Source organism: Labrus mixtus, chromosome 24, assembly GCF_963584025.1.
Source record: "Labrus mixtus chromosome 24, fLabMix1.1, whole genome shotgun sequence".
Taxonomy (NCBI): Eukaryota; Metazoa; Chordata; class Actinopteri; order Labriformes; family Labridae; genus Labrus; species Labrus mixtus.
Genome location: NC_083635.1, coordinates 842,576 through 853,487, shown reverse-complemented (window position 1 = coordinate 853,487; position 10,912 = coordinate 842,576). Strand labels below are relative to the sequence as shown.

The window sequence follows — 10,912 nt, the reverse complement described above, 5'->3', positions numbered from 1 at the left end:
TTTTCCTCATTGTGAAATTGTCAGTGTGCGGTAATGACAAGGTGGTGCTAGCAGGCTAATTACACCCATGTGTTTGTGTGCAAACAATCATTATTTTTACTCATGAAACAAAGAACAGCTTCTTTTTCTTTCATGTGGACGACCAAGACTGTCACAGCAGGAGAAAAACCTCCTATTATTCCAACAATGCAGCAAAACAAGCCCTGGAATTTTGTGGGGGGGTGCGGATATTTGGCAGACCTCCAACACGGCTGCAACACCATGAGGCGATTGAAGCAGATGAACAATAAGACATGCATCATCCAGGGTGGCCTTCTCTGAACACTTTTGGAAGAAGAAGAAGAAGAAAACATGGTTCACATCCAAAAGCTTTGAAAATGAAGGACAACAGGATGGACAATTTATATTCAGAAACACGTTTTATTTTGTCTTTTTTTCTGCACACTTTTGCAGTCGTCAAGAGATTCCCCTGGACATGTCACAATGTCGAGTCTGTGTTAAAAAAAACATTAAAATAACAGCGAAAATGTTTTATTAGTATAATACAAGTATAAGAAAACATGCAAACTGAGTGTTTCTTTTTTTGTCATTAGTCGTGCAGGTAGTGCTAGGAACAGAGGGGGCAAGTCCTCTGATTTTGTGGATTTCTTGTCATCTAGCGCCCCCTGGTGGCCTCCTGTAAACACTGACATGAACATGCACACAATCTGCAGAGAAACAAAAGTGCATCATCTATATGGTTCATTTCACTGAGACCTTAATCTTTAGAATAGAAGAGCTTTTTTTTTTTTTTTTAATTAATATCTGGGCTTTTTTCCTTTATTGAAGAGAGGACAGTGGGTAGGGTAGGAGATTAGGAGACGGTGGGGAATGACATGAAATGACCTGCAGGTCAGACTTGAACCTGCTTGGTGGTGGTGAAATGCTACTTCCTGTCCTCACAGAACTTTATGACTCTCTCTCAGTTCCACTTTGAAGTCCTTCAGTGATGCACATGGATTTGAGCTGATTTGACCTGTGTTGTGAAGAGCAGGATTATGGAGCCTCCTAGTGGCCAATGCCGCCTGCTGCAGTTTGATTTGCTGGATGTCACTGAGCAGGGAGGCCTCTTGGGTCAGACTCTGCAGCATCTGGTCTTTTGTGGCCCTCACTGCTGTACGCACCAGCGCCAAAACCCCCTGAAGGTAAAAGCAGACACAACGTTAATCAGGTCATTTAAATTATCCCTATATGTTTCCACTTCATGAGTCTTACCTGTCCGTCCAAATCCTCATCCTCTGGAACAGTGACCTCCCCCAGGCGGACCCTCGACCCGTCTCGGAGCGCCCTCAGCTCCTCCAGCTTCTGTTGTAACACTGAGGTGAGCTGAGCTTGTCGACGCTGATGCTCCCACTCGTGCAGATCTGTTCCCTGAAGCACAAGCAAGCAAAAAAACAAAACAGCAGAGGCTGCCATTTTTAAGTTTCTGAAGAAGACAACCCAGGAACATGTATGGCAAACAGAGATGTGGATGTTAGCAACACTAGCTCGCTTAGCTTCTGTCACAGCAAAAACAGGTTCTTTATTTCAACATTTAAACATACAGAGCTTTTATTTTGAAGTTGCAATGTTCATTCTTCCTGTTTCCTGCTCCAAAAATAAAATAAACAGTAAATGTTGTTAGCATTTACATAGCATGACAAAACATAGACTAAAAAGAAAAATAGACAATAGTAGAAATGTTTTGTTTTTTTACCTGTGTCAGAGCACAAGGTGTCGGTGGCAACTGCACCTCCAAGTGTAGCCGAGTTACGGACACGCCTACTGCTCCGCCCACCACCGCTTGGAGGAGCCTCCGACGCGTGACACAGGCGTTTGTGAGGAAGCTGGTGAACTCGTGCCGCTGGACTGAGGTTATGTTTAGTGAACACTCAGACAGTGCAGCTCCCAACAAGGACAGTAGGTCAGGTACGTCGAGACCTAAAGGATGGATGACAAAAAGGGTCCAGAAGCCTGAGTGGAGGTTGATTAAAGGACCAATGTTTATGTCAAACAAACAGGTGTTGCAGAAAAGAAAGCAGGCAAGCAAAGTGGTTCTGATTATTTTTATTATTTTTATTTATTTCATATTTTTTTATTTATTTTTATTATTATTTTTTATTATTATTATTATTTTTTTTATTTTTTTTTGCATGGTTAAGGAGAGCTTGGAACACTAAAATGTCATTGCCAGCTATGACTGCTTTGCCTGTTATGTTGTGCATTTGACTAATAAAGATAACTTGAACTTGATATAACTGGCTCTACCCGACATAATCATATTTCTAATAAGCTCCACGAGCAGAAACGTGGTAAATTTAGGATAAACATTGGAGATGCTTTTGAAAAATGGAGAGAGGTTAGAACGCAGAAAGGTTTACAGACCAATGCAGAGCTGGATAAACACTGAAGCTTCCTTGTCTGCTAAATGGCAACTCATGTGAGCATCGACTCTAGAGAGGAGGGGGTGGCGCCTCTCCTCAGTGTTTTTAATTTGAACTGCAGTACCCATTTTAACCACTACATGTCAGTTACATATTGCTCCTTTAAATTATTTTGCAGAAAGTTGGGATAAAATGTGTGCTCTTTGTTTCCTTAAAAAAAAGAAGCCCAACCCCAATTAGCTTCCAGTACTGAAAAAATATAGTTGCAATAAGAAGTAATGGAATAAATCACCTTTAATGACTTTTAAAAATTTGGGTTGAAGGGATACAAAAAGAAAATCTGTGCTTCAGGCAAATCACTGTGTCACCAGCAAGGCCTCTGTACATTATGATGCAGTTCAGTTCTGACCTTCCAGCTTCGGAAAGATGCCTTTAGCCATCACAGCTGCTTGGATAACGTCAGGCCAGGGGAAGCCACAAGCTGCGGCGAACATGGCGACATCATACACGAAGTCCTGATGGAAGCAGCACCGTTCATCGCAGAACTCGGACCAAGAGAAGTGAGAGCTGAGCCTCTGCAAACCCACATCTCTCTGTGACAGACAGACACAAGAACACACGTCATTTGTGCAACATACATGCGATACGAAACAGGATAAATAACATAATTACAAGCAACAAAAAAAAACGGCATTATATCGTAAAGTTAGCTTCATTTTAAGTTAAAAACATTGCAGATAGCCTAACTGTGTTGCCGTTTGAAGCTGAGCAATGTACATTATAAACTCAAGTAGCTTACAAATGCCTAAAATTGTAGGTCTTCTCGGGTAGGGTGAATTAGCCTAATGTGGGACAATTGTTGCATTTCAGACTTCTGGGATGTATTGCAACATGAAGCTATACATTAAATCCACACCCAGTACCACTCTGAAATCCCCAGGATGTCCCCTAATCAAACCCAAAGAGAAAATCCAGTTATCACACTCATTAAAGAAATAGTAGACATATCAGTAGTCTCGGACAATCTGCATTTCCTAATGTGGGACACTGAAAAGTCTATGTTAAAAGGCCTGAATCATCTTAATTCAGGTATAAAAACCTGTCACACTCAAGTCTAAAAAGTGCAATCCCATATTCTGTAATTTTACCACTTACAATGTTATTGGTGTTACAAAACACTAAAGAAGGACTATAATAGTTTTGATGCATTTAGTAGAAAGACAATAGGCTATTATATCATCATATCTGACATGCAGAGAAAGCAGAATGTTGATTTATTTATTTATTTAAAGAATTGCAGTGTTACAAAGTTAAAATGTTTTCTATTCCATACGTCTGTCCTGAATAAAAGAAATGCTTAGCCAACTAACACCAATACTATTTTGTTGACTAGTTGATTAATTGATCGAAGTCTTCAAAACTGAGTTTTTCCACAGAGAAATATGCAACATGACTTATTTAATCGTATCTTTTCCAGAGATGTACTAAGATTTCTTAAAAATATGTCATTCAACATGGAAAAAAACACCAATAAGTCAACAAATAGCTCCACTAAACAGGAAACGCATACGATCATAACAGGCATATTTGAATGCAAAAAAACTGTCCCACATTAGGCAAATATGTTTCCTATTGTGGGACAAAGGACATTTTAATTTAAAAATAACAAATATAGAATTAATTTAAAACATAATATAATATTTTTTGATGAACAAGCATATTATAAAAACATCCAGATAAAAAAAAAAAAGTAGGATTGTTTTATTTATAAGAAATGTATATCCTTAACATGAAGTTTGTCTAAACAGTATGGTGCCTGACCTTTGGGTGGTCTTCACGCTGTGTACTTCCTGTTTGAAGCTTGTATCATTCTAATCTCTGATTGGACATTTGATAAAGCATGTTATTCGATCACAAGACGTCACAACTTGTGTTAACCCTTAGTTTTATTCACTTACCTACACCCACTTGAGCTTAGGTGTCCCACATTAGGCTAATTCACCCTGTAGTTTTTATATATAGTTTTGTTTTTTACGGTTAGGCCTTCATGTTTTGGTCGACTCTGTTAAAATTCATTTTTAATTTATTGGATTATATGTTCTCACTTTTCCCTCTACATAGTCTATAAATAAAGATTGAATAGTACCTACCTGCTGCCTCGCTATCTGGGATATTTCACTCTCTGTAAGACAATCCATAGGCCTAACTTGAGAAACCACACTAAACACTGGTAGTGCACCTTGTTGCCATTGGAAACGGCGCTGTCAACGCGATTACGTCACTGATATGCTGCGTGTGGCGTTTTTTTTTTTAGTTTAGGCTACTTCAATGTGACGGACAAAATCTGTCAAAGTCAGCACTGTGATGAAAACAAATAAAAAACAGTTTTTTAATTTTAGCATGTCTGTTTGATGGCAGGGGACACAGGTGGTATTAACTTGTCTTTTTCATGTAGACCTCATTAGGCTTAGGCCTCTCTGTCCGGGCGCACAGATGGCTCAGAAAGAAAGCTAATCCTCTTTAACAATCCCACTCCTCCTCTTCGTATTGTAACGGCGTACCTCAGGGGTGATTTTCATCACAAGTTAAACCCTTGTTGTCCTGCCGTTCACTTTACACTGGGGGACAACGACTGTGATAGCCTACATCACTTTACCTATCTTAAATGAACGTCACTCCGCCAACAGTTACCATGGTTACCTTAAAGGCGAAGTGCACCGTATCAAACAGACACCTACACAATGTAAACATAATGAAGTTACAATTCATTTCAATCATTTGAATTATCTCAACCTATGAAACATAAAGATCAACAAAATAAAAATTCATAAAAGTAAATATAATTTCAATCTAATATCTCCTACTTTCCTTTCCTTTGTTCAGATGTCCTCATTTCAAAGGTTGGGAAAAACAAATCTCGTACAATATCGCCAATCATCCTCCTGTCTGAGAAACACGCTTCTGTTTTTTTCTTCCTTTCACTCCTATGGTAATTCCCCAAAATAAAGCAGAGAGGGTCTTTCAGTATAGGCCTAATGTATTGAAATTACATCACAGTGTCCATATCAACGATTCGTGCTAAAGTTTAATTACCCTAATTACCAAGAGTCAATACACATTTTCAGTCTCTTTGCAAACATTACTGTGTGTTTATCACAATGAGCAAGTAAATATTAAATCATTTCAGCGATAGAAAAATAATGTTTAGTTTGAGACAAATACCCTTGCCCATAAAACATAATACAAGAAGTATTGAATTGATTTTATTTTTGTGTAGTGCTGTAGTGGTTGGGTTGTCTATGTAATGACTTACACTGCTCTGTATGAACTCAAGAAACTATGAATAATAATTATTATATTTGTTTGCGTTGTGCAAACTGCTTTAAGTACATTTATAAGCTGATATATATGATAGCTACAAACGGAAATACAAAAGTGACGCATTAATTTGAAAGTCTAAATCAGGCTACTTCCGGTTTTTTTTAAGCTGCGGACTTCACTTCACGCACGGTCGAGACATGCGTGTCATATCTCCGATTTGAGACGTATACCGGGACGCGCATTCCCCCTTGCTGATGTGTGGGTCCTCTGGAGGTCTACAGGTGGTCTGACTCTACCATCTGTTTTTTCTCTTCTGATTATCTGATTGGAATTAAAATCAGCTGATTATCTTTTATCCGGCATGCATCCGTCTCGGTAAGACAGATCTTATTCTTCCCCTCAAACTCCTACATCACGCTCCTGTTGTTTTTAACTCTATTTACCTGTGATGTTTATGTTTGGCATCACCTACACTAACTCTTTTAGAAATATGTGCATATTCAAACTGCATGCCTCCAGTTGTGAGCACCATTTAGATCCACGCACCTGTTGATGAGATCCAGCTTACAGAGAGGATTTAACAGGCAGGCACAAAGGGGAGTAGGCAGACCAGTATTTGGTGACACATATTAGGTCTCTTCTTCTTGTGTTCTGAACTGGACAAAAAACGCTTCAGCACTGAAGGAATAAGATCCATTATTTAATATCCCAACGCCATTGAGAAAGTTGCTTCGAAAACTCTTAAATTCTTTTAATAACTCAAATAAAGCAGTGCTTACTGCCTTGATTTATTCACCTGGAGCTCCAGCCAGCACTCATATTTTCCAGGAACCTGTTTGTGTGACGTCTGAAGTCAAATCTCCGAGGCCCCTCTGCCTCCAATAAAGCATGTAAGGCAGTGAAGCACACTCAGATTGATGTCATGCAGAATTACATGAAGCTCAAGTATGCAGTAACTTGCTAAAAAAAAAAACGGTTTTGTTCTTTTTCATTTTAAGGATATGTAGATGAATCATCTCATTTTCAAGGGGGTCTAAAAAAAAAGAACATACAACACAAGTGACACAGACACTAGTGAAGCCTCATAGTGAAGGGGGCAGGAAGACATTACTGTTGGAAGCAGTAGCAGGGCGATTTTAAGAAATCATAATAATGAGTTTTAAAGGTAGATTATTCAAATGATTCCAGTCAGAAGGAGCTTTAAATTATTCCAGCGCGTCTGCCGATTTCTTTCTTTGGTATTTGGCACGAGGAAAAAACAGGTTGCTGGGTGTGTCTGAGAGTGAGCATGAGGATGTGTGTTGTATGAGATATTGTTTTTTTCAGTAGTTAAAGTAGCATACATGGAGCAGTGATGTGAATTAAGTTGTTGTGTAGATTGTACTTGGTTTTCTCTGACCCTGGGGAATTGATAATGACTTTTATTTGACAAAAAGGGAGTCCCTGAAGAGCAGAAAAGGCACAAGTGTGATCACATAAGCCATTTTCACATTATGCACTGCGGAAAATATCTAGATAATTTCAGGAGGACTGCTCCGGAGATGCTCCTGACCTGGTTGTTCACACATGCACCTCACAGCGGGAGATAATTCTAGGGGTCCGGGGTGAAAATCCGATGGAAAATATTGGGCTGCTCACACATACAGCTCCTCATCTTAATATCAGGAGATTTTCTGCAGGTGTGAAAGCCCTAATATGTGCTTCTTAATGTTTGTCAGTGTTTCCAATTGAACAAGCTCTCCAGATACAGAAAGCTTAAAAGGGATGTAGATTTAAAAGACAATTTCCACAGATTCACTGTTTATACACAATTTACATTAAATACATTTTACAGACCATTCTGCAAGTATTAAGACATATAGGCCAAGTTCCTGCATTATACTGTCAGTATGACAAGTATTTTCCACCAGATAATTACTTAAGTGTATTCAACCTTACTATTAAAATTAGACAAAACCTTTGATTGAAAAAAAAAACGAATGAAAAGCTTTGAGCCGTCTTAAAACTGCATCTGTGTATTATTTCTTTTTATGAGAACTTCAGTCATACTGAGTTTTCATTTTTCTCATCTGCCACCGAGGGGCAGCAATGAGCTCAATGAGACATTTTCTTTATTGGAACAACTTCCAGTTTGATTACATGATTCTGGCATTTAAAGGGTTAAATTCCTGATAATTATTCAATATTTGATCGTTTTGAGCAGGGCTGAAGAAATAAATATCAATCTGTTCTATTTTTATAGCAGTTTTTTGGAAGTGGACATGTTTGTCCTTAGTGACTTAAGAGGGTAGTAAATTAAACTGATGCCTGAGGGTTAAATACCTCGGAGTACCACTAGATAATTATCTCCGTTTTGAACAGCACACCAGTGACATGCAAAAAAAGAGCCATCAAAGACTGTCAGCCATCTGCAAACTGAAAGGACTCTATGTTGCCTCCCCACACCCAGACTAACAGAACTCAATAACAGGGTCGTCACACGCTTTGCAACCTCAATAGAACAGGACAGGACTGTATGAATGTTCTTTTGTGGGACTTTTCTGTTCGGACAGTAACGGTGCTGTGGAAAAGAATTTCCCCTCTGGGACAATAAAGTCTAAAGTCTTCTACCACTCCTCGATCAAAGCAGCTTGACTTGACACAGTTAGAAAAGCAGTAGATGGTGTTTTCAGTAATGTTTTCTGTAGAGGAGGCACCCTGCTGTCAGACAATCTGTCTTTAATTACAATCTTGTGTGTGTGTGTGAGAGAGAGAGAGAGCAAAAGGAGAGAGACCATAGAAAAATACAGAGAAAGAAATAAAATTACTTAAAACCTCGTATTTTAAACATAAAGACCTTCATATATTATAACAGATGGCTATAATGCTATCTTTGTGCCTACTCATACACATTTAGAAACACACACATTTTTTTATTGTGTGTGATTTTAATCCAACAATCATCAACTCTCATCTTTCTTTTCCCTCACTCGCTTAACTCAAACTTCAAAACATCTGAATTGCAAAATTAGCATGTGGCTCCTCTCCAGGTCAGGTGTATCGTGCATATGAACAACACTTAGACACCATTTTGGCCTCACCATAGCAACCCCCCCCCCCCCCCCTCCTCCCCACACCGACAGGTTCTTAAGCAGGCTTTTAGTTCTATCCTTAGCCTCCCCGCCCCTCATGTCCTCTCCTCGCTCCTTATTCCCCCTCTCTCAATCCAACCCCCCTCCCTTACCCATGTGCCTGATTACTGACTGCCATTTTCCCCGCGGCTCCTTTGTAGTGTATGACCCGAGCTTCAGAGAAAGTCGCTGCACACACATTTAAACGTACATTATTACTGAACTCCTGGTCTGACTTGACTGGTCAGACCCCATCTGGAATATTCCCGTCCAGCTTTTTCCGATTTCTTTGGACCATGTTTCCTGAATATGTGAGTAGTGAACTTAATAGATGTGGCAAACTGGTGTAGAGTGGAATTAATAATGTGAAATTTGAAGTAGAACTTTTAGGGAAGGATAGAAAATCTATGAGTAGATTAATGATTGTTCATCCGTTGACATTAATCAATCAATCAATATTTCTATAGCATCAACTCATAACAAGTGTTATCTCGAGACACTTTACAAAAAGTAGGTAAAAGACCTTACTTATTATGTTACAAAAAGCAGGTAAAAGACCTTACTTATTATGTTACAAAAAGCAGGTAAAAGACCTTTCTTATTATGTTACAAAAAGCAGGTAAAAGACCTTACTTATTATGTTACAAAAAGCAGGTAAAAGACCATACTTATTGCTATTTTACAAAGACCTGTACAATTGGTATCGATGGTTTCTGCACCTAATGTGGTATCAATGGTTTATGGATAAAATCATCTAAAGTGTTGTGCTGGAAAGGTTGAAGGTTCACGTTCACAGCGGCTCCTTGTCAACAACTATTGGACTATTTTCTGGTGTTCTATAAGTAGTAGTTGTATTTCTTGTTATGCCATTAACTGGAAAAGTTCCCAAATTGGTTGCCATTAAACTTAAAGGACTTGTGCATTGTACTTATGCATGATATGTCTTGGCATGTATTGTGTTTCTTGTCGTCTATTGCTTCAATCTTGGGATGTAAACAGACTTATTTACAATGGTCTTAAAATAGCATGCTTGAAAGTGACCAACCTTAAAGTGTGTGTTTTGGACTCAGTGATATTCAGGTCTTAATTTGGAAAATAACCATTTCAACTCTTTCTAATTTAAAATGTATCTAAAAGTGTGGGCCTTTAAATTCTCATTCATAGCTGCAAGTCTTTCATAATTATGTGAAAAGAAATGGCTTCATCATGTCCTCTTTAACCAGCTCCTTAAGCAGCCACGTCACTCAGTTGAGTTTATTTAAAGCCAGCCTGATTGAGCTTCAGGAACTATTTCTTTGTGCTATGGCTTTGGAGACTTAAAACTGCTGCCATGGCCATTTTAAGAATCATGCTGATATTGGGTTATGAAACATTTGGTGGAGAAAAAAAAACCTGGCACATTCTTCAAAAATTGGAAATGAAAATGGAGAGGTGATACTTCAAAGTGAGAAGTTGTGAAGAGAAGACAGCTAAAGGGATTAAAAAGCAGTGATTTGGCCTCTAGTCTAGTCATCATGGCTTAAAAGCCTTCTAAGCTCGATAACATTCCCCTTTGTATAACTTGTTGAAAGTGGTCAGATTAAACAGGAATGATTCACTTTGTTGTCGTTGTTTGCTGATGATACAAATCATGATTGCTGGTGATTCAGGCTAGCTTGATCAAATGTACTGCCGCTAATTTCAGTGTTGTGTTTTTTAAAAATGTTTCAACTTACTGTTTAGCATTTTACCATTTTAGAAGCCAAACAATCTCAGACCTAAATAGAGAACCCCAGAATTGTTGTTTTCTCACTTTAATTGAATTTTGTGTTTATAAAAAAAAATGAAAAATATGAATTGGGTATCTTTTAATAAATGGGCTGTTTTGACTTTGCTGTCGTTGGAATCTTTTAAAGGCCTTTTTAAATGTGTCCTTGGCTGCTCCACTTAATACATCCAACTATGTGAAATGTTGTTCTTAGCATCCATATCAGTGTTCATGAAGCTGCATTTGATGTCAGTTTCCATTATGTTTGAATAAAACTAACACAAGTCTGAAGATCTTTTGTCCCAATAGTAAATCTTCTCTTCCTGTAAAAC

At 38.4% G+C, this 10,912-nt stretch overlaps 1 protein-coding gene across 1 annotated transcript; it reads right to left on the bottom strand.

Annotated features, from left to right (window-relative positions):
- Nucleotides 1-464: 464 nt before the first annotated feature.
- Nucleotides 465-4,880, bottom strand: c24h8orf74 (chromosome 24 C8orf74 homolog). Its single transcript, XM_061032916.1, has 5 exons — nucleotides 4,553-4,880; nucleotides 2,812-2,995; nucleotides 1,736-1,959; nucleotides 1,255-1,410; nucleotides 465-1,178 (listed from the first exon to the last, which is right to left on the bottom strand). Exons 1-5 carry the CDS (start codon nucleotides 4,598-4,600, stop codon nucleotides 939-941), a joined length of 852 nt encoding a protein of 283 aa, XP_060888899.1. The 5' UTR covers nucleotides 4,601-4,880; the 3' UTR covers nucleotides 465-938.
- Between the last annotated feature and the right edge of the window lie 6,032 nt (nucleotides 4,881-10,912).

Excerpts from the sequence above, each read along its gene's own strand:
- c24h8orf74 (XM_061032916.1), bottom strand. The coding sequence starts at position 4,600 with ATGGATTGTCTTACAGAGAGTGAAATATCCCAGATAGCGAGGCAGCAG. Across the intron at positions 2,996-4,552 it reads CCCAGATAGCGAGGCAGCAG|AGAGATGTGGGTTTGCAGAG; the intron begins GTAGGTACTATT and ends TGTCTGTCACAG. Across the intron at positions 1,960-2,811 it reads CATCTTTCCGAAGCTGGAAG|GTCTCGACGTACCTGACCTA; the intron begins GTCAGAACTGAA and ends TCCATCCTTTAG.